The 24,362-nt window shown below is 45.8% G+C and overlaps 1 protein-coding gene across 1 annotated transcript; it reads left to right on the forward strand.

Moving 5' to 3' along the window:
* Positions 1–5: 5 nt before the first annotated feature.
* CAPNS1 (calpain small subunit 1) lies at positions 6–24,023 on the forward strand. The gene is made up of 11 exons (XM_056540880.1): positions 6–142; positions 8,378–8,521; positions 9,795–9,828; positions 10,133–10,222; positions 10,363–10,420; positions 16,168–16,232; positions 19,565–19,633; positions 20,502–20,580; positions 21,438–21,554; positions 21,649–21,707; positions 23,670–24,023. The coding sequence occupies exons 2-11, from the start codon at positions 8,397–8,399 to the stop codon at positions 23,694–23,696; spliced, it is 723 nt and encodes a 240-aa protein (XP_056396855.1). The 5' UTR covers positions 6–142; positions 8,378–8,396; the 3' UTR covers positions 23,697–24,023.
* Positions 24,024–24,362: the final 339 nt, after the last annotated feature.

A 24,362-nucleotide genomic window follows, 5' to 3' on the forward strand; every position in this document is an offset into this window, starting at 1 on the left:
AAGCAGACATCGACAGGGCTGCTGGTTGGCTGGAATACTGGTTAGTGGGCGCGACCTCTGCTGTCAGCTCCGTGAGTCACTGGTCCTGCAGCCGCGCCCTGTCCGGAACTGAGGAGGGAACCCCGGAACCTGCGGCAGAGAGGTGAGTGCAGCACCGGAGCCTTATATCCCTGTACCGTAAGTGACTATACTGTGTGATGTGTATAGGGGTCATATTATGAGTATACAGTGTATAGGTGTAGTGTGCTGTGTATACAGTGTATAGGTGTAGTGTGCTGTGTATACAGTGTATAGGTGTAGTGTGCTGTGTATACAGTGTATAGGTGTAGTGTGCTGTGTATACAGTGTATAGGTGTAGTGTGCTGTGTATACAGTGTATAGGTGTAGTGTGCTGTGTATACAGTGTATAGGTGTAGTGTGCTGTGTATACAGTGTATAGGTGTAGTGTGCTGCGTATACAGTATATAGGTGTAGTGTGCTGTGTATACAGTGTATAGGTGTAGTGTGCTGTGTATACAGTGTATAGGTGTAGTGTGCTGTGTATACAGTGTATAGGTGTAGTGTGCTGTGTATACAGTGTATAGGTGTAGTGTGCTGTGTATACAGTGTATAGGTGTAGTGTGCTGTGTATACAGTGTATAGGTGTAGTGTGCTGTGTATACAGTGTATAGGTGTAGTGTGCTGTGTATACAGTGTATTGGTGTAGTGTGCTGTGTATACAGTGTATAGGTGTAGTGTGCTGTGTATACAGTGTATAGGTGTAGTGTGCTGTGTATACAGTGTATAGGTGTAGTGTGTGTGCACAGTGTATAGGTGTAGTGTGTGCGCAGTGTATACAGTGTATAGGTGTAGTGTGTGCGCTGTGTATACAGTGTATAGGTGTAGTGTGTGCGCTGTGTATACAGTGTATAGGTGTAGTGTGTGCGCTGTGTATACAGTGTATAGGTGTAGTGTGTGCGCTGTGTATACAGTGTATAGGTGTGGTGTGTGTGCGCTGTGTATACAGTGTATAGGTGTGGTGTGTGTGCGCTGTGTATACAGTGTATAGGTGTGGTGTGTGTGCGCTGTGTATACAGTGTATAGGTGTGGTGTAGTGTGTGTGCGCTGTGTATACAGTGTATAGGTGTGGTGTAGTGTGTGTGCGCAGTGTATACAGTGTATAGGTGTAGTGTGTGTGTGTGCGCAGTGTATACAGTGTATAGGTGTAGTGTGTGTGTGTGCGCAGTGTATACAGTGTATAGGTGTAGTGTGTGTGTGTGCGCAGTGTATACAGTGTATAGGTGTAGTGTGTGTGTGTGCGCAGTGTATACAGTGTATAGGTGTAGTGTGTGTGTGTGCGCAGTGTATACAGTGTATAGGTGTAGTGTGTGTGTGTGCGCAGTGTATACAGTGTATAGGTGTAGTGTGTGTGTGTGCGCAGTGTATACAGTGTATAGGTGTAGTGTGTGCGCAGTGTATACAGTGTATAGGTGTAGTGTGTGCGCTGTGTATACAGTGTATAAGTGTAGTGTGTGCGCTGTGTATACAGTGTATAGGTGTAGTGTGTGTGCGCTGTGTATACAGTGTATAGGTGTAGTGTGTGTGCGCTGTGTATACAGTGTATAGGTGTAGTGTGTGTGCGCTGTGTATACAGTGTATAGGTGTAGTGTGTGTGCGCTGTGTATACAGTGTATAGGTGTAGTGTGTGTGCGCTGTGTATACAGTGTATAGGTGTAGTGTGTGCGCTGTGTATACAGTGTATAGGTGTAGTGTGTGCGCTGTGTATACAGTGTATAGGTGTAGTGTGTGTGTGTGTGTGTGTGTGTGTGTGCGCTGTGTATACAGTGTATAGGTGTAGTGTGTGTGTGCGCTGTGTATACAGTGTATAGGTGTAGTGTGTGTGTGCGCTGTGTATACAGTGTATAGGTGTAGTGTGTGTGTGTGCGCGCTGTGTATACAGTGTATAGGTGTAGTGTGTGTGTGTGCGCGCTGTGTATACAGTGTATAGGTGTAGTGTGTGTGTGTGTGCGCTGTGTATACAGTGTATAGGTGTAGTGTGTGTGTGTGCGCTGTGTATACAGTGTATAGGTGTAGTGTGTGTGTGTGCGCTGTGTATACAGTGTATAGGTGTAGTGTGTGTGTGTGCGCTGTGTATACAGTGTATAGGTGTAGTGTGTGTGTGTGTGTGCTGTGTATACAGTGTATAGGTGTAGTGTGTGTGTGTGCGCTGTGTATACAGTGTATAGGTGTAGTGTGTGTGTGCGCTGTGTATACAGTGTATAGGTGTAGTGTGTGTGTGTGCGCTGTGTATACAGTGTATAGGTGTAGTGTGTGTGTGTGTGTGCTGTGTATACAGTGTATAGATGTAGTGAGTGTGTGTGTTGTGTATAGTGTATAGGTGTAGTGTGTGCGCTGTGTATACAGTGTATAGGTGTAGTGTGTGTGTGTGCGCTGTGTATACAGTGTATAGGTGTAGTGTGTGCGCTGTGTATACAGTGTATAGGTGTAGTGTGTGCGCTGTGTATACAGTGTATAGGTGTAGTGTGTGTGTGTGTGTGTGCGCTGTGTATACAGTGTATAGGTGTAGTGTGTGTGTGTGCGCTGTGTATACAGTGTATAGGTGTAGTGTGTGTGTGCGCTGTGTATACAGTGTATAGGTGTAGTGTGTGTGTGTGTGCGCTGTGTATACAGTGTATAGGTGTAGTGTGTGTGTGTGTGCGCTGTGTATACAGTGTATAGGTGTAGTGTGTGTGTGTGTGCGCTGTGTATACAGTGTATAGGTGTAGTGTGTGTGTGTGTGCGCTGTGTATACAGTGTATAGGTGTAGTGTGTGTGTGTGCGCGCTGTGTATACAGTGTATAGGTGTAGTGTGTGTGTGTGCGCTGTGTATACAGTGTATAGGTGGTGTGTGTGTGTGCGCTGTGTATACAGTGTATAGGTGTAGTGTGTGTGCGCAGTGTGTGCGCAGTGTATACAGTGTATAGGTGTAGTGTGTGTGCGCAGTGTGTGCGCAGTGTATACAGTGTATAGGTGTAGTGTGTGTGTGCGCTGTGTATACAGTGTATAGGTGTAGTGTGTGTGTGTGTGCGCTGTGTATACAGTGTATAGGTGTAGTGTGTGTGTGTGTGTGCTGTGTATACAGTGTATAGGTGTAGTGTGTACTGTGTATACAGTGTATAGGTGTAGTGTGTGTGTGTGTGTGCTGTGTGTGTATACAGATGTATATGCAGTTTTCATACATATTGTATGGATGCATGTGTATACTAGTTGTATGTACAATTTGTATTGTGTATAGATGTAGTTGTTAGTCATGTTTGCTTGTCATTTGTTTGCATTGTGTATATGTCTGGTTATAAGGTAACTCCTCAGTTTGAGGCCTCTGGTATACACACTGTACAGATCAGGACGGTAACATAGACTCCAGGGGGGAGATTTATCAAAACCTGTGCAGAGGAAAAGTGGTGCAAGTGTCCATAGCAACCAATCAGATCGCTTCTTTCATTATTAATGAGGCCTGTGAAAAATGAAAGCAATCTGGTTGCTATGGGCAACTGCACCGCTCTTCCTTTTCACAGGTTTTGATAAATAACCCCCCAGGAGCCTACAGAACATTCCTGTCACCCAGTAGAACCCTTCCTGTCACCCAGTACGTGCGGTATTGCCCGTCCCGTCGCCCGGTATTGCCCGTCCCGTGGCCCGGTATTGCCCGTCCCGTGGCCCGGTATTGCCCGTCCCGTCGCCCGGTATTGCCCGTCCCGTCGCCCGGTATTGCCCGTCCCGTCGCCCGGTATTGCCCGTCCCGTCGCCCGGTATTGCCCGTCCCGTCGCCCGGTATTGCCCGTCCCGTCGCCCGGTATTGCCTGTCCCGTCGCCCTCACATACTTTAGGGCTCTACATGTCTCCGTGTAAGATGAAGATGCGCCCATGTTATATCCAGCTCCATGAACTTTTTCTCTTCCTCAGCCTCTGATCCTTACACATATGGTGATGTCTTCAGACAGAGATGTTGTGTGTGATTAGACAAAGTGACCCTAGCAGAAGATTTACATATACAGAGGACAGGGCCGATCATGATACCAACCAGAGCGGGTATCCTAACCCTAGTCAGTGACCACTAACCTGTGGCCCTCCAGTTATTGCAAAAGTACAACTCTAAGAATGCCCAGACAGCAATGGCAGTCATTAGTGACCCCTCATCTACCCCTGTGTCACAGTCCTTTGTGTCCCCTTATCTCTTCATGTCTGTTATTAGTTTCCCCTCATCTCTTCCTGTGTCACAGTCATTAGGCTCCCCACATCTCTTCCTGTGTCACAGTCATTAGGCTCCCCACATCTCTTCCTGTGTCACAGTCATTAGGCTCCCCTCAGCTCTTCCTGTGTCACAGTCATTAGGCTCCCCACATCTCTTCCTGTGTCACAGTCATTAGACTCCCCACATGTCTTCCTGTGTCACAGTCATTAGGCTCCCCACATCTCTTCCTGTGTCACAGTCATTAGGCTCCCACATCTCTTCCTGTGTCATAGCAGTCATTATTGTCCTCTCATTTCACCCTGTGTCACAGTTCTTAGTGTCCCCCATCTCTCCCTGTGTCAGTTATAAGTGTCCCGTAATCTCTTCCGGTGTTACACCCTTCATTGTCCCCTCATCTCTTCCGGTGTCACAGTCCTTAGTGTCCCTTCGGTGTTCAGCAGCGATTGTCACGTGACTGACACATCCTCGGGAGTTACACTCCATGTTCCTGAGTACGGAGCATCACCTCTGAGGCCGCTGATTAGCTTCAGCGGTCACCTGACATCCGCTGTCCAACCACTATGGGAATGGGCTGACAAAAACCTAGGCGCCTCAACCTGGCTCCTGGCATTTGTCTAGCCCTGCCGTAGACATTAAATGGGCATCTGCCATGCTTGGCTTTGAGCTGGCATACATATTAGATAGAAGTTAGGCAGTGCACTACAATGCGCCCTTCCCTTCGTTGTACAAGCAGCCCCCTTGTGCCTCTGTAGCGGGGGCGGCCCCCTTGTGCCTCTGTAGCGGGGGCGGCCCCCTTGTGCCTCTGTAGCGGGGGCGGCCCCCTTGTGCCTCTGTAGCGGGGGCGGCCCCCTTGTGCCTCTGTAGCGGGGGCGGCCCCCTTGTGCCTCTGTAGCGGGGGCGGCCCCCTTGTGGCTGTATAGCTGGAATCATACATTAGGGAGGACCACCGATGCCTGCTATGGCCTGCAGTCACCACACCCTCCCTGGCACTGACATCCTATCCATAATGCAGCCGCAGCTCCCAGTTCCTGCTAACTCATGCTAGTTCCTGGGAAACCCTCAGAACCTGTATAGTCAGGGAGACCTTCCTATCAGCCCTGGCTCATTCATATTTCATTGTACACCACTCCACATCATGTAGACTGACCAGTTCCTCTGCATTGCAATATGTGGGAGTGCTATCCCCCTGGGATAGAGGAGGCAGGTGCGTGGGACAAGTTCGGGGAGGGGGTTCCTATCTTTTAGCCTGGAGTGGTTACATATCTTCATTCCTTGCAAACCAGCCTGACCAGTCCTATATATATATATATATATCTGCAGACAGTCTGCATAGGGATCAATATACAGAGAGTTCATCGCCGCAGGGTAGATTTTAGCTCCCGATACCTGACTGTACAATTATAGACCATTCCTTTAATTACCGGCGCAACCGGTTCCTCCAGTGACTTTACTGTATTTACTGTAATGCTCCACAAGCCAGGTGTACACAAGGGATGGGCGGGGTTAGTGTCAACATAGCAAACATAGGCATGGGGTATCTTGACCCATTGTTGGCTGTGAACTGTCTACACCAGGGTGCCTCCAGTTATTGCAAAACTACAACTCCCAGCATGCCCGGACAGCCGGAGGCTGTAGTTTTGCAACAGCTGGGGGCACACTAGTTGGAAAACACTGGTGTATAGTTTCAGAGGAATCTGATTGTCCTTATAAGTCATTGTGAATTTATTCCGCATCTATATGGGCGACCCTCAAAGTTGTATCTATGAGCAATCAGTTTAAGGCTATGTTCACATGGCCGTATTTATTTATTTTGAAATTCGCTACTGATTTCCCACTGCGAGTTTGAAAAGGGGTGGGGTCTCCACGCGCTACCGGCAGCTGATTTTCGCCTGCGTTATCTCCGCAGTTTAAAATCTGCCGCAGACCCCCTTGAAACCAAGGAGGTCTGCAGCGGATTTTCAACTGGGAAAATTCCACTATCGAAAATCTGCTGCTGGGTAGCGGGTGGAAACACCACCCCTTTTCCCATAATGGACACTCAACACCTATCTTGCAGCGCATGATCACTGGGGGGGCTCCTACTGACCACGAGATTGGGGGTTCCATGTCCCTATTTGAATGGAGTGACGGTCGGACATTTGTGCTGCCACTCCATTCCACACTGTAGGCCTACAATTAAACATAACGAAGATGGCGGGGGATCTCTTGCTTCAGGCAGTCTCATCCACAGCAATCATATGCTTGCGGATAAATAAGGTTGGTGTCCCAGCCCCTTTATAGATCTCCTTTTGTAGGTCGCTGCCATAGCTTCTTAACCCCTTTCGACCCTATGACGTATATTTACGTCACCGGCGGGAATATAAGGTGACCTGAAGTATATTTATGTCCTGTTGCCTTTACTGTCTATAAAGCCAGAGCAGGTGCTGCGCTTAATTCAAAGACATAGCAAACATAGGTTGGGGGTATCTGGACCCATTGTTGGCCATAAATTGTCTATACCAGTGTGCCTGCAGCTATTGCAAAACTACAACTCCCAGCATGCCCAGACAGCCTTCGGCTGTCTGGGCATGCTGGGAGTTGTAGTTTTGCAACAGCTGGTGGCACACTAGTTGGAAAACACTGGTGTATAGTTTTGGTGAAGTGATTGTCCATACTTGCCATTGTGAATTTATTCCGCATCTAAATGGGCGACCCTTCAAAGTTGTATCTATGAGCAATCAGTTTAAAGAGTACCTGTCACCAAACGAAACTTTTAATATATTTTTCCTTATGTAATTATAAGACATTTTGCTATTTACTTGCTGGTAAAAAAATTTAAGGGCAGGAGGGGTGTTAGGAGTAGTTAGGGAATAAAATCTGAGTTAGGGTACACTCAGACGAGCGGATTTTTGCTGCGTATTTTGCTGCAGATCCGCAGCTGAAGGACCTCTATATGCTGCCTTTACATGTGCCTGCTCAGAGCGGCAATACGCCGCTACAAGCAGACACAGTGCGAGTCGCCGGGCGCATGCGCAGTATACTCGCTCTTCGCGGCAGCTCTCGGCCTAGCTCATTGAGCAGGGGGAGCGGCCGCGATGTGTGCGAGTACACCGCGCATGCGCGGCGACTCGCACATCGTTTCAGTGTGTCTGCGCGTAGCGGCGTATTGCCGCTCCGAGCAGGCACATGTGAAGACAGAATACAGAGGGTCCTTCAGCGGCGGATCTGCAGCGTAAAGTACGCTGTGGATCCGCTCGTGTGAATGTACCCTTAGTTTAGGAAATATGGTTTCAGTATTTTATTTTTTTCAAACTTGCGGCCAACATTTTACAGGCAATGATGGACATCTTCAAATGGTGTAAACAGTGTAAACAAATTTAAAATTTTTATTTATTTATTTTTTTACACAACATATATTAGGAGGAATTTAAAAAAAAAAAAAACTATCAAAAAGTCCCATTAAACTTAAAAGGGAACAAATAAATACTACAGATTACGGCAAAAATAAAGAGAACCCTAATACAGCTCAGTATACATAAAAATAAAAGTTCTAGGGGTCAGAATAGAGCAGTTTTAAAGGGGTACTCTGCCCCTGGCATCTTATCCCCCAGCAGCGGGACCCCGGCGATCTGACATCTTATCCCCTATCCTTTGGATAGGGGATAAGATGTCTAGGGGCGGAGTACCCCTTTAAGCAAACGTATTTTCTTTTTAAAAAGTTACAAAATTTAATAGTAGTAAAATAAACAAAACCTATATAATGGGTATGGTTGTTATTAGAGATGAGCGAACTTACAGTAAATTCGATTCGTCACGAACTTCTCGGCTCGGCAGTCGATGACTTATCCTGCATAAATTAGTTCAGCTTTCCGGTGCTCTGGGGGGCTGGAAAAGGTGGATACAGTCCTAGGAGACTCTTTCCTAGGACTGTATCCACCTTTTCCAGCCCACCGGAGCACCTGAAGGCTGAACTAATTTACGCAGGAAAAGTCATCAACTGCCGAGCCGAGAAGTTTGTGACGAATAGAATTTACTGTAAGTTCGCTCAACTCTAGTTGTTATCATGATTCTAATATATCAATCGACTGTTTTCATCCTCTATCTCAGGAAATGTGGGTTATTTTGGCTGATCATGGTTGACATGATTTTTGTTTTTTAACCTTACAGGTCTAAGTAGACTGCAATAATGTTCCTGATAAATCGATATGGTGGAGGCGGTGGTGGCGGAGGAAGCTTCTTTGGTGGAGGCGGAGGAGGAATTGGTGGCGGAGGAGGTTCGGGACTCTTTGGAGGAATTCTTAATGTTCTCAGGTATTTTTTATTTATTTTTTTATTCTGTACCGTGAAATAGCACCCCTCTTATGTCTGGTATGGCAGCTCCGTCATACCCTTTTACAAGAATACCACCTGTTTCTCATGCTTTATTTTACAATGAGAACCAATGCAATGATCAGCTGATTGCCACAGATCAGGACCCCCCTGCCAAAGAGTTGACGCTTGTTCCAACTAGACACTTCTCCTACAGTGGCCACTACAGGGAAAATGTAGTATTAAATGTTCCAAGTAAAGTAAGAAGCATCTGCTGGGAGCTGTAATCACTGTCTATGTAGAGGACAGGAGCTTCTTCAGGGTCCTGTACAGTACACAGTGTCCTAAAAAAGTTACATGGAGCCGTCCTCACCTGGTGTCCAAAGGAACAGCTAACCCTGGTACAGGTAAAGAGTACAGAACATGTAATACCTCCCTGTACTGTAGGGGGCACTACCAGACACCAGTCAGTGCATACACTTCAGTAATACAGGGGTTTAACCAGTGAATTTCCATTCTGATTGGTTGGTTCTTCCAGCCATTGACACATTTCACAGATCTGCACTGTTTGTGGCATTGTATGTTTCTGGGTTCAAGTTACAATGGTCCAGAATAGACCATTGTATGCTGAAACTATTGTATGTTGAGGCCATTGTAAGTTGAGGGATCCCTGTAAGGCCCCGTTCACACTACGGAATCTCCGCTCGCTGAATTCCGCGAACGGTGATTCCGCCTGTCGGCCGCCGACGCAGGTGCTTCGGCTCGAGGGCCGCGGGGCACTGAGCCGTCACCATTGATGGCTATGCAGTGCTCGCGGAATTCGCGCAAAGAATGAACATGTTCTTTCTTTGTGCGGAACAATTTCAGCGGCGGAATTGTCCGCTGCGGAAATTCTGCAGTGTGAACGGGTCTCGCGGAGACCCAATCACACTAATGTTATGTTCACACCGCGGAATTCCAAACGGGGCCGTGTGAACGGAGCCTTATGAGTTGATTGGAGGAAGAGCTGCCTCTTTTCTGTGGTAAAACCTGGCTTGTCACGTTTGACACATTATTTATATGTTCTCTGTAGTAAATCTTCTTTTATAGTGGGTGTCTATAGTGTGTACCTGTACAGTTGTATACATTTGAGGCATTCCATGGGTAATACGTGGTGTGAACAGAGCCTATGTTATAGAAACATGTGTATATATCCCAACACCTATAGACAAGGTATTGGGATATTTAAACTAATTCTGATCTCTAATTTCTTCTTTTTTTTTTCTGTTCTTTATAGTGACGCAGCATCAAACTACAACCCAACTCCTCCAGTAAGAGAGTATTCAATTTCCTCTTATAAGGGTTTCACTTGCAAAACATAGTTCTGACATTGTATAGGGCAGTTCCTTACCACAGTGCCTCCAGCTGTTGCAAAACTACAACTTCCAGCATGCCCGGACAGCCTTCGGCTGTCCGGGCATACTGGGAGTTGTAGTTTTGCAACAGCTGGAGGCACCCTGGTTTGGAAACATGCTACACCAACATAAAACCAGGCTATGTTGACATGGCAGACTTTATTAGCTGATAACATAGAGCAATAGAGACCGTTGCCTAAATATTCTGCCTTCTCTCCAGCCCCCACGGAGCCACGTTTCTGTCATTCAATCCAATGAGAGTGAGGAGGAGCGACAGTTCCGTCGGCTCTTCAGCCAGCTGGCCGGAGATGTAAGTAATTGGAATGTGCTGGCATGTGTTCCAGGGTTGGCACCGCCAGTGTTGTCATAGGGAGGGTGTTCAGTATCACACTGCCGTGTCTTGCGGTTTGCGCCCGCAATGTCTGACGTCATCTTTTTTTTTTTCCGTAGGACATGGAAGTCAGCGCAACCGAGCTGATGGGAATTCTCAACAAAGTAGTTGGACGACGTGAGTATTCTTTTACTTCATATACATTGAAGAGCATTACTCGCTTGCCTGATGCAAGTCTATGGGACTTCTACAGGATTAAAGGGGTACTCCAGACATCTTATCCCCTATCCAAAGGATAGGGGATAAGATGCCTGATCGTGGGAGTCCAGCTGCTGGGGACCCCCATGATCTTGCACGCCGCACTCCGTTTATAATCAGTCCCCTGAGCGTGTTCGCTCCGGGTCTGATTACCGGCGACCACCGGTGACATCACGCCTCCGCCCCTGTGTGATGTAATGCTCTGCCCCTCAATGCAAGCCTATGGGAGGGGGCATGACAGCTGTCACACCCCCTCCCTTAGGCTTGCATTGAGAGGCGGAGCATGATGTCACACGGGGGCGGAGGCGGAGGCCCCGTGGTCGCCGGTAATCAGACCCGGAGCGAACACGCTCAGGGGACTGATTATAAACGGAGTGCGGCGTGCAAGATCATGGGGGTCCCCAGCAGCTGGACTCCCGCGATCAGGCATCTTATCCCCTATCCTTTGGATAGGGGATAAGATGTCAGAGCGCCAGAGTACCCCTTTAACCAGGAGTTTAAAATGAGGAGCAGCCAATCACTGCCGGAGCTTCATGAGACTGGGAAAGCTGGGTGGCATGCAGTCCACAGTGCAGGGCTTACACTGCTTTCCCAACTTTATATGTACTGTCTCTTCAGGAGACTGGGTGACAGAGTGCAGCAGCCATATTACTGTACAGACATAGAGAAGTACCAGATGTTACCATCTGATGCTTCACTAGACAGTCTCTTCAAGAGACTGGCAAAGCTGGTCCACCATTCTGTATGAATTCTCAGAAGGCCTAAGTGGAGTCATTGAAAGACTAAAGTGTCTCTCTAGAAATGTGTATTCTTGTTGGTGTGTCGGCTGTCGCGTCATGCTAGGGGAGAGAATGCGGACTGCCAGGGGCCCATACAGGAGATCGCTGGGGTCCCAGCAGTCAGAATCCCCTTCGGATAGGGGATACAGTAAGTTATTTTGCACTACAGTACTGCAGGGTCTATGAAGCTTCATACCAGATTTGAAAGCGATTAAAAAATCCAATCAAAACTAAACTGGTACAGATAAAAACTGAAGATCATGGTGCAAAAAATTACCTTCACCCATCCCCGTATATGCGGAAATTAAATACAATATTTGGGGGTTAGAAGAGGGCAATTTTAAGCATACTATTTTCTTACAATTTTTTTTAGTTTTAACTAGTAAAATAAGACCCATATAAATTGGGTATCGTCATAATCGTATGAACCTACAGAATAAAGGTAACATTGTATTTTACAGAAAAGTGCACTGCATAGAAACGGAAGCCCCCAAAAATAGTAAAATTGGTTTTGCCCCATAAATATTTTTTTGTTTTGCTGTAGATTTTGTTGTAAAATGAGTGATGCCATTACTAAGTACAATCAGTGGTGAGAAAACAAGCCCTTATATGGGTCTGTAGCTGGAGAATTGAAAGTGTTATGATTAGGAGGAGGAGAAAAACAAAAAAGTAAGATTCTAAAATCTTAAAGGGGTATTCCAGGAAAAACTTTTTTTTTTTTTTATCAACTGGCTCCAGAAAGTTAAACAGATTTGTAAATTACTGTCCTTCTATTAAAAAAATCTTAATCCTTCCAATAATGTTTTCTGTCTGGCAACAGTGCTCTCTGCTGACATCTCTGCTTGTCTCGGGAACAGCACAGAGTAGAAGAGGTTTGCTATGGGGATTTGCTTCTAAACTGGGCGGTTCCCGAGACAGGTGTCATCAGAGAGCACTTAGACAGAAAAGAACAACTCAACTTCAGCAGCTCATAAGTACTGAAAGGATTAAGATTTTTTAATAGAAGTAATTTACAAATCTGTTTTAACTTTCTGAAGCCAGTTGATTCAAATCACTCCTTTTCCCATAAAAAAACAAACAAAAAAACATGGATCTGGCATTGGATAGGGCAGTGGTTCCCTTCCACAGTGCCTCCAGCTGTTTCAAAACTGTCTGTCCTGGCATACTGGGAGCTGTAGTTTTGCTACAGCTGGAGGCACCCTGGTTTGGAAACATAACATAAAACCAGGCTATGTTCACAATGGCAGACTTTATTAGCCTTCCCCTTTTTGACATTAAAGGGGTACTCTACTAGAAAACTTTTTTTTTTACTTCTATTAAAGAATCTTAATCCTTCCTGTACTTATCAGCTGCTGTATACTTTTCTTTTTGAATTTCTTTTGTCTGACCACACTGCTCTCTGCTGACACCTATATCCATGTCAGGAACTGTCCAGAGCAGGAGAAAATCCCCATAGCAAACCTCTCCTGCTCTGAACAGTTCCTACAATGGACAAAGGTGTCGGCAGAGAGCACTGTGGTCAGGCAGAGAGGAAATTAAAAAAGAACAAAACTTCCTGTAGATCATAACAGCAGCTGATGAAGATATGCCTGTGTTAACGTACCCGCTTGGTCCAGTTTTGGCAGTATAACATCCTTCTTGCTTGAAGGTGGTGGGCTGAGATGGTGGGGCAGGTACCATGGTGCGTTTGCTGCTTGCCGGCAAAATTGGGCAGTGCCCATTGGCTGCATAATGTTGCCACAGCTATTGGACACTGCCTGCAGGTTTGCTATGTGGCAATTGCAGCATAGTACCTGCCCCACCATCTCAGCCCACCTGCTTGAAGCCCCTAGTTGGCATATATTCAGCCCCTACCATTGTGCTGCGTGGAGGGGGGTAGCCAGTTTGTTGTGTTAAAGGGGTTGAGTTGTTCTTAGTTGAGTTGTTCTTTTCTGTCTGACAACAGTTCTCTTTTGCTGACACCTCTGCTTGTCTCAGGAACTGTCCAGAGTAACAGCAAATCCCCATACCTGTAATGCTTCGGACAGTTCCTGAGATAGACAGAGGTGTCAGCAGAGAGCACTGTTGTCAGAAAGAAAATAACTCAACTTCAGCAGCTGATAAGTACTGGGAGGATTAACACTTTTTTAATAGAAGTAATTTACAAATCTGTTTAACTTTCTGGAGCCAGTTGATATTAAAAAAAGGAGAGTTTTTGTACTAGCCTTAAAATCTCATTCTCGTAGCCTTCATTGGAGGACACCTATACTGATGGTATATGCTCTTGCCACTAGGAGGAGCTGATCCTAGGAAAAAAAAAAAGTTGGCTCCTCCCTGGCAGGATATACCCGCCCACTTGAAGTGAGGTAATCAGTTTTGTCCCAAAGCAGTAGGAGAAGCCAACAAAGAAACATGTCCAGAGGACCCTAGAAAAGAATCCCTGATAAAAAAAACAAAAAAATAAAAAAAACAACAAGAACTGGAAAAGATTATCCAGACAAAAAATATGAACAATTGGGTGGGGTGGGGTGTCTCCCAAATGAAGGGTATGAGAGAGATTTTATGGTGAGTACAAAAAAATCTCCTTTTCTCTGTCGCTCTTCATTGGGGGACACCTATACTGATGGGATGTACCAAAGCAGCCCCTGGGGTGGGAAAGAACCACCAGAGGAAGGGAGTCAGTCAGGAGACTAAACCCCAGACTCGATAAGGCTCACGGACGAGACCCTGGGCCAGAAGGCAACCGAGGCCTGGAATTAAGGGTCTGGCGGTTCCCACTGGCCATGGAGATGGACTAGGACGCCAAAGGAAGGACCGTCCTTCAAACCAATATGCCACATGGAGAGATAAGAAAGGGGGGTGCTTTGGAGACCCAATGGGACGTAACAAACCTGGAAGAAGGTAGCAAACCAACTCCAAGAAGCACAGAACCAGCCAGAGGGAGAGCCCGGCTGATAAACAATAAAGAAAAAAGGAACAACAAGAGAACCCCATACATAAAACCAACCGAAACCAGAGAACATGGCGAGAAAACGCCAGGGAGAGCTGCGGACGTCTGGGTCGAAGGCGGGCACAATCAAGGAAAAGACAAGACTTCTGGAACAATCTCCAGAGAGGCATGGTGCAGAAGATTGAATCCTGAACCAAAAACCCGTATGCTCCAAAAACCACTGTCCCAGAGGCAAGGTGTGAACACCCGATCGGGGGAAAAGTGAACCCAGAGAGTATGACACAGAGTCTGAAAGCGTTAAAGAAACCACATCCAAGCATAAGCCGAAATTGGCCCGACTGGTGAAATCTGGCAGACCGGATTGCCCTCCATCTCTGGTGTACATGGCCAAAAAAAAAAAAAAAAAAAAAAAAAAAAAAAAAGAGCGGAACGCCCTGAGAAGGAGCATCCCGGAAAAACCTGAGTAGTCGACATAGGAGGCTCCCGAGTCACTTGGAGGTTCTACCCCAGTAGTGGAAGCAAACCCAACATCCGCAAAATGCTCCGGGAGACATACTATGTCAAGACAAGAAGGGCGGCACCGAAAGACTGCCCCACAAATGGGATTGCCGGTGCCAGAGAGTGTGCGGGTGCTCACCTGCCTCACAGGAGCGCCTGCTGCTTCGAACCAGGGAGTTAACAGCGGAGCCCGGCTGGGAATGCTCCCGCCGGACTGAAAGGACTACGGCCCTGAACCAGGGGACTCAGAGGAGGGATACAGCCTCTGACATCCCTGATAGCACTAATGACCCCTGCAGCACGCCAAGTCTGGAGGGCTCGCTGTGGGGAAGAGAGGGGCAGAGCTAAGCCGATCCTTCCCTGTCAGGTGCTCAGAAGAGGGGCAGAGCTACTCGCCACCATTATGGCTCTCGCCAGCAAGCACGGAAAGTACAGGGAGCCGCCGCAAAAGCCGGCAGCTTCCTGAGACAGAGTGGCCGCCGTAACTCCCATCATATAGACAGGTGAGACTACTGGTGGACAATCCAGACCCCATATAAGATCAGGACCATGGCCCCTGAGATTGCCCCGTTGAGGAGCAGCATATCCTCAAACCACAAACACCAGTCCAGAAAGAAACTGCGCTACCAGAGACCCAGGGAGAAAATTAACCCCTGAAGTCCTGCCACAGGCTCTGCCAAAAAGGGGGGGGGGGTCATGCTCACCCACGGACTCAATCTTCACATACTCACCTTGAAGTCTTCAGCCAGCTTATGTCCAAGCTGCATCACGCCAGGCTGCCATAGCGAGTCGAGCAGGGGCAGTGGGGGATCCGGACACAGGGTACAACCCCCAGGCACTGGCTGTTGGCGATAAGGGGTTGACGGCCCACACTGTTATGTTCCGTGACCCTTTGTCGCATGTGGGAGATCAGGTAGTGTCATGCTCCTGTCGGCCAACCTAGAAAAATAACAAAGGAAAAAGAACCTAACTATACGTACTTAACTAGAAAATAAAAGACCAGGTCTGGGAGAGCCTCCTTGCCTCCTACTGACACTAGCTAAAACTGATTACCTCACTTCCAGTGGGCGGGTATATCCTGCCAGGGAGGAGACAACTTTTTTCTAGTGTCAGTGCCTCCTAGTGGCAAGAGCATATACCATCAGTATAGGTGTCACCCATTGAAGAGAGACCGAGAATTGTTTTGTTTTTTTCTCCTGGAATACCCCTTTCAATATTCAGGAACAGAGTTACCTCTTACCCTGACCATCTATCACAGTGCACCTGCACCGTAAGTGTACAGAGCGCTGTGCTGTGCATCTATGGGGCAGGAAGGGGTTAAAGACTCCACTGTTCTAGGGCTTCCTATTTTGTCATTTAAATTCTCTTGAAGGTTCCCATTTCTCTACATGTAAATGTCTCTTGTATTTGTATATAGAACTGCCTGTTAGTTAACTACATTTGCCTTTGTTTTATTATAGACCAGGACCTGAAGACGGACGGGTTCAGCGTGGAGTCATGTCGCAGTATGGTGGCCGTGATGGACGTATCCTTGTAGGAATTATATTAGATGGTGACTTTGTGCTGTGTCCTTTTCTGTAAATCCTCCAACATGTCTGTACTGATCAAAATAACCTTATTCAGGGATGTGGAAATCCCCTTCCCAGTCTGTGAATCTGACTGAGACTGAGCAGAAAATACAGAGCAATATCAAGGTAGAAAACTAAAAATAATAAAAATTAAAGGCAGGGGGTGGTTTATCATGGTGGGGGCAGTGAACTGGGAGGATTATAACATTTAACAAGATCATGAGATGAGATCATTAAGTCTGCCTGGAACAGGCTCAATCAAATGAGCACAGATCACACAGATCAATGGAGTTCAATAAAACTGCATTGATCTTTAAAAGGGAATCAAAATGATTCCTCCTAAAACTCCCCTAAGGGACTGATAAAGTGTGTGCAAAAAACAAAACACATTAACCCCTTCCATATTAAAATTTCACATCCACCCCCTCCCCTTTTCCCATTTTCCATACAAAAAAAACATGTAAAATAAATGCATTTGGTATTGGCGCGTGTGTAATTGTCCTCTAACTATTAAAATATAACATATATACAGTATGGTCAATGGCGTTAACTTAAAAATAATATAATAATATGCCAAACCACAGAATAGCATTTTTTATATCATATCCAATAAAACTAAAGTAAATAGTGATTAAAAAGTCCGATCAATACCAAAATCGTACCGATAAAAACAGCAGATTACGGCACAAAAACGTAGCCCTCATACAGCACAGTATGCCGAAATTTCTCAGGGGTCATAAAGTGGCAATAAAAAAAATTCTAAAAAGTTTGGAATTTTAAATTAGTACCGTATTTTTCGCCCTATAGGACGCATCGGCGTATAAGACGCACCCAATTTATAGGTGCAAAATCTAAAAAAATAAAGATTTTGAACCCAATAGTGGTCTTCAACCTGCGGACCTCCAGATGTTGCAGAACTACAACTCCCAGCATACCCGGACAGCCGTTGGCTGTCCGGGCATGCTGGGAGTTGTAGTTTTGCAACATCTGGAGGTCCGCAGATTGAAGACCACTGCAAAGGAGGTAATACTCACGTGTCCCCGTCACCGCTGCCCTGGATGTCGCTGTCACCGTGTCCCCGTCGCTCCGGAACGTCTCTGCTGCCGGCCGGGTATCCTCGCTCTCCGTCGCCACCATCACATCGTTACGCGCCGACGCACGTACTCGACGACGTGATGACGAGGAAGGAGAGCGCCGGCCATACAGGGGATCCCTGAACGGAGAAGACACCGAGGAGGCAGGTAAGGTCCCTCCCGGTGTCCTGTAAGCACTAACCCGGCTATTCAGTCAGGCTGTTCGGGACCGCCTCAGTGAAATCGCGGCGGTCCCGAACAGCCCGACTGAACAGCCGGGTTAGTGTCACTTTCCCTTCAGACGCGGCGGTCAGCTTTGATCGCCGCGTCTGAAGGGTTAATACAGGGCATCACCGCGATCGGTGATGTCCTGTATTAGCCGCGGGTCCCGGCAGTTGATGGCCGCGGGGACCGCCGCGATAGGGGTGTATTCGCCGTATAAGAAGCACCGACTTTTGAGGAAGAAAAAGTGCGTCTTATATGGCGAAAAATACGGTAAATCATTACAAAGTACAATTGGTCCCCTTAAAAAACAAGCCCTCATATGGGTCTGTAGATGGAAAAATAGGAGTTATGGCTATTATAGGGTGAGGAGGGAAAACAAAAGTGCAAAAATAAAGTATAACTAATAAAGACTTTTTTTATAGACTATTTTGGTTAAAATTATTTTGTGTACCAGGACAAGTGGATCGTCATGAGGGGCAAGTAGATTTTGCTTCGTTTTAGTCCCTTGGACAAGTGTTTTTTTTTTATTGTTTTTTTTTTTTATATATAAATATCCCAAACTGCAGCCCCCCAGATGTTGCATGCTGGAAGTTGTAGTTTTGCAACATCTTCAGGGCTGCAGTTTGGAGACCCCTGTTGTACTTTTATGCAGGATAAAACTTACCAGGAAAGGTTAAAGGACCTTAACATGTATAGCTTGGAAGAAAGAAGAGACAGAGGGGATATGATAGAGACTTTTAAATCAACATGGTAAAGAAGATCTTTAAAAGAAGAAAAATCACCTCAAGAGGACATAGTTTTAAACTAGTAATATGAGGAAGTGTTACTGAGAGAGTAGTGGATGCATGGAATAGCCTTCCTGCAGAAGTGCAATAAATGGAGGAAAAAAGCGGAGGTAGCGCCGGGTGCGGTGTAGGTCTTTAGCCGATGTAGGTGGGTACCCAGGTGGGGGTAGCGTATTCCTTACCGGTGATGGTAGCTTGGTATGCCGGCCAGCAGCGTGAGGACGGAGCCCAGGGGAGAGTCCGTAGAGTAATGCAGAGGTATAGGAGAAAAAAAGCTGCGATGGCGCTCCCAAGGAAATAACCCCAAGTCGTGGGTATTGGTGAAAAATAAATGAATAATTTATTCTTACAGCATAAGAAATCAAAGAAAATAAGTATAAAGCAAGACGCGTTTCGGGAGTCACAGCTCCCTTTTTCAATTGCAGGTGGTTGCTGTATCATAGATACAGCAACCACCTGCAATTGAAAAAGGGAGCTGTGACTCCCGAAACGCGTCTTGCTTTATATTTATTATTTTCTTTGATTTCTTATGCTGTAAGAATAAATTATTCATTTATTTTTCACCAATACCCACGACTTCGGGTTATTTCCTTGGGAGCGCCATTGCAGCTTTTTTCTCATATTCCTGCAGAAGTGGTCACTGACAATACAGTGAAGGAGTTTAAGCATGCATGGGATAAGCATAAGGCTATCCTTCATATAAGATAGGGATAGGCATAAGGATATCATTCGTATAAGATAGGGATAGGCATAAGGATATCATTCATATAAGATATGGATAGGTATAAGGCTATCCTTCATATAAGATAGAGATAGGTATAAGGCTATCCTTCATATAAGATAGGGATAGGGATAGGCATAAGGCTATCCTTCATATAATATAGGGATAAGCATAAGGCTATCCTTCATATAAGATAGGGATAGGCATAAGGATATCCTTCATATAAGATAGGGATAGGCATAAGGATATCCTTCATAGAAGAAAGGGATAGGTATAAGGCTATCCGTCATATAAGATAGGGCCAGGGACTATTGATAGGATTCAGATTACTGGGCAGACTAGATGGGCCAAATGGTTCTCATCTAGTGGTTCTATGGTATTTTTATTTTTTTTGGAATGGCGGCTAAGGCAACAACTATTACTGTAGGTACAAATGGAGGCAACAGTTATTTGTTATATGTTTGTGCCTTAACCCCTCCATATAGAGCGACAGCACTGGCAAACTGGGCTTTGAGGAATTCAAGTATTTGTGGAACAACATCAAAAAATGGCAGGTAAGCAAAACTGCAGATGATGGCATACGTCTGTTTTAGGGATCGACCGATATAGATTTTTTAGGGCCGATACCGATAATCTGTGACATTTCAGGCTGATAGCCGTTAACTTATACCGATATTCCGGTATAAGTTATCGGCTATTAGTGAGTATATTAGTTTATCGACCATCTTAAAGGGGTTATCCAGGAAAAAAAAAATGTTTTTATATATCAACTGGCTCCAGAAAGTTAAACAGATTTGTAAATTACTTCTATTAAAAAATCTTAATCCTTTCAGTAGTTATGAGCTGCTGAAGTTGAGTTGTTCTTTTCTGTCTAAGTGCTCTCTGTTGACACGTGTCTCGGGAACCGCCCAGTTTAGAAGCAAATCCCCATAGCAAACCTCATCTAAACTGTGGAGTTCCCGAGACAAGCAGAGATGTCAGCAGAGAGCACTGTTGCCAGACAGAAAACAACAACTCAACTTCAGCAGCTGATAATTATTGAAAGGATTAAGATTTTTTAATAGAAGTCATTTACAAATCTTTTTAACTTTCTTGAGCCAGTTCATATAAAAAAAAAAGTTTTTTCCTGGAATACCCCTTTAAAGCATGAGGCCGAGGTGACATCTAAAAGTCGTATAACCTACAGTAGGGGGTCTTTACATTACTTCCTAAAATTGTAGTAAGGAGAGATTCTGCTACACCTCGATTGAAGCAAAAATCCTTCTTGTGTAGCTTGGCTATATATTATGAGGTTCTGCAGCAGCTTGGGTGTGTATTATAAGGCTCTGCAGCAGCTGCACTATGACGTTTTGAAGCCGTGGTATGTAATGTGAGGCTCTGCAGCAGCTGAGGTGTGTAGTTTAACATTTTTTACTTTTTCAGGCTATCTACAGGAGATATGACACCGATCGATCAGGAACTATTAGCGGCAGTGAGCTGCCCGGGGCATTCCAAGCCGCAGGTGGGTGTCAGCCATATCATACAACTCCTGCTCTCTCCCCATCACATTTATGTCAGTGAGAAGAGGGGAACAAAATGTGAGGGTAAAGGTGATGGACTGACCAAGCATGTCTCCAGACCTAAACCCTATTGGGCATCTGTGGCGCATCCCCAAACAGAAGGTCCATGATGTCATGGAGAAGTGGAAGAGGACTCTAGGACAACCTGTAAAGATCTGGTGAACTCCATGCGCAGAGGCTTAAAGGGGTACTCCGCCCCTAGACATCTCATCCCCTATACAAAGGACAAGGGGGTAAGACGTCTGATCGTGGGGGTCCTGCTGCTGGGGACCCCTGCGATCTCCCTGCTGCACCCGGCGTTCCTTTTAGAGCATCGGGTGCAGCTCCGCTCGTGACGTCACGGCCACGCCCCCTCAATGCAAGTCTATGGGAGGGGGCGTGATGGCCATCACGCCCCCTCCCATAGACTTGCATTGAGGGGCGTGGCCGTGACGTCACGAGCGGGGCGTGACCGTGACGTTTTGAGCCTCGGCCCGGCATCGCCAGTGATCCGGAACGGAGAGAAGTTCACTCCGTGCAGCAGTTGTCTGGGGTGCCGCAGCCTTTTGGATAGGGGATAAGATGTCTAGGGGTGGAGTACCCCTTTAAGGCAGTGCTGGAAAATAATGTTGGCCACACAAAATATTACCTAAGAATGAACCTGGATTGCCTGTATGAATCAGTCCTAGTCCAGAGATTCCGGGTGGATGGAACTGGCCATGACTGAGTGGTCGGGAGGCAGTATGGTGACGCTGTGCTGTATATTCACATCTATCTGTAGACTAATCCTACTCCATAATATTTTCCCTCTTCTTCTTAGGATTCCAACTGAGCGGTGAATTGTACCAGATGATAATTCGCCGGTATTCCGATGAGAAAGGCGACATGGACTTTGATAATTATATCTGCTGTCTGGTGCGGCTTGACGCCATGTTCCGTAAGTAACGCTTACACTTCCACCCCTGTTGTCAGGATCCTCCTCTGCAGAGTAATGTCCGGATTTGTTCACACTTCACTTTTTTGCCTTTCAGGTGCTTTCAAAGCTTTGGATAAAGATGGAGATGGCAGGATTAGGGTGACAATTCAGGAGGTGAGAGATCTAACGTTTTGGTTATTAAAGTGTTACTTTTACATAAATGACATGCCAAAAGGATAGCTCACACCGTGTCTTAGTCCTGATACCCACTGCAATCATGATTTAAAGCCGAGTAAAGCGTTCGGTAGCCATAGACTATAAGAGAGGGCATCAGTCAGATCGGGCATTCGAGCGGGAAATGAAGCATCTTACTGGGCACTTCACCAGCTATATCCTACCCAGTGGGTCTCGGGACTAAGGTCTGTGTCATCTTAAAGGGGTACTCCGATGCTCAGCATTTGGAACAAAATGTTCTGAACGCTGTAGCTGGGAGCTTATGACTTCATAGCCCTGCCCCCTCATGACGTCACGCCCGCCCCCTCAATGCAAGTCTATGGGAGGGGGCGTGACAGCCGTCACACCCTCTCCCATAGACTTGCATTGAGGGGGCGGGGAGTGACATGAGGGGGCGGAGATATGACGCCACAAGCTCTCGGCTCAAGCGTTTTTTTTTATTTTTTTATTTTTTTTTACAATTTTGCCCAACAAAATTTTTTGGGGGGTTTCGCTGTAGATTTTGTGGTGAATCCATGTAATTACAAAGTAAAATTGATGGCACATATAGGTCTGTAGGTGGAAAAATGAAAGCGTTATGAATTATAAAAGGGGAGGAGGAAAAAACAAAAGTGCAAAAATGGAAAATCGCCCAGTCTTCAAGGGGTTAAGGAGGCCGTAATAAACATTGACGACAAGTCATGTAATTATTTCAGCAAGGACTCTACAATTACTACTCAAGAATTATGTAAAAAAAAAAGTCAATATTAAATAAATATAGCATTTTTTCCCATAACAGAAGTTTTTGGGAGAAAAAACACCGTGGGGGAGATTAATCAAAACCTGTCCATAGGAAAAGTTGCTGAGTTGCCCATAGCAACCAATCAGATTGCTTCTTTCATTTTTAACAAGGCCTCTGAAAAATGAAAGCAGTGATCTGATTGGTTACTATGGACAACATCAGCAACTTTTCCTCTGGACAGGTTTTGATATCCTAATCTTAGAAAACTGCCACTAAGCTTAAAAATGGGCACATGGCTAGTTTTTTTTTTGTAAGTGTATTCCCACCCTTTAGGTGTAACTATCATATTACAGAAAAAAAATGCTTCTATATGTTACTCACTAGGTCATACAGATTCTTTACATCTCGTCTTTACGTGTCTGGTTTTAGTTTCACTCTCCGTTTATTCACTTCCTCCCGTAGTCTGCTGTGCTGTGCTGGGTCTCTTCATCCAATCACTGCAGGCTGCTCTGTAACCCCCTCCTCTCTGTTTTCATTCTGCAGTCTAATAGGACAGGAGTGAGTACTGATGACTGCTAGTTCCGCTCCCTCACTTACTGGACTTTGTCCCTGCCTGCGCTTCAGCTGGGACAAAGATTATGCTGCAGCTGGACAGATTATGTTCTGGATGTTATGGGGACCCCTAGTGGTCCTTTTTATGAGCCGTGATTTCTAGTTATATTAGAAAGATTAATGTTTTGCCAAGATATACGACATATACAAAGTTTTTAAATCTGACAGTGCCCATTTAAAGAGGCATTCCAGAAATGCTGTCCATGGGTTGTGTCTGGTATCACAGCAACCCTTCATGGTTAAACATGGTTAACTGCAATACCACATACAACCTGGTGCGGCACTATTTTCACAAGGAAGCAACCCTGTATTATAATCCTGGATTAATCATTAAAGGGGTATTCAGACCATAGACTTCTTATCCCCTATATGATGGCAGTCACGCCACCTCCCATAGACCTGATTGGAGGGGGTGTGGCATGACGTCACGTCTCCAGTGCCGGAAACTCAGAGGTTTCCGAGACTAGAGCAGCAGCCCTATGGCCGGAATAACCCCTTAAGATAACATCTTCTCTGTAAAGATGTGTAATGTTACGTTGCCTTCACTTCTGTTTTTTGTTTTCTTCCAGTGGCTGCAGCTGACCATGTACTCCTGAACGAGGAGAAGACCTCCCCAATGGAGCTGTGAAGACCTGACCCCCCCCTTTATCCCAACTATATACACGCCTGATTTTTTTTTTATTTTAATTTTTTTTATTACACTCCTCCTTATCTTTGTAAACTTCAAGAGACAAAATATTTTACACTTTAATATTGGGATATGTGGCTGAGACCCCAGTAATGGTTGGAACCTGACTGACTGGTGCAATTTGCTGTGTGATGCTTTTGCTCTATTATCTGCTCTGTAATGCCAGGAGAATGACAATAAATCCAACCAGTGCAATGGTCCAATAAATCCATCTTTGTATAGTGAATCTTTATGATCAGCTCAACTGTTGCCATCAAAAATTGGGATCAGAGCTGAACAAAGCCATAGTACGGTACTGTGAGACATATCTGGGGCCATGATGTAACCTCACATGCCTCTGATGTATGAAGAAAAATCATTTTTCACTAAGGGATTGTATAATACATCTATATACGGGTTACAGATCTGCTTTTCTATTATTGAGCTTCAAATGCCTGCTTTCCTCTACACAGCTATAGAGTTAGATGATAAAATCCTGTTTTCCTGTAGACACCACTAGGGGGAACTCAAGCATTTACTGCATACTGTTTTATTGAGCTCCCCCTAGTGACGACTGCAGGTACACAGAATTTTA

This window comes from Hyla sarda, chromosome 9 (assembly GCF_029499605.1).
Source record: "Hyla sarda isolate aHylSar1 chromosome 9, aHylSar1.hap1, whole genome shotgun sequence".
Lineage (NCBI taxonomy): Eukaryota > Metazoa > Chordata > Amphibia > Anura > Hylidae > Hyla > Hyla sarda.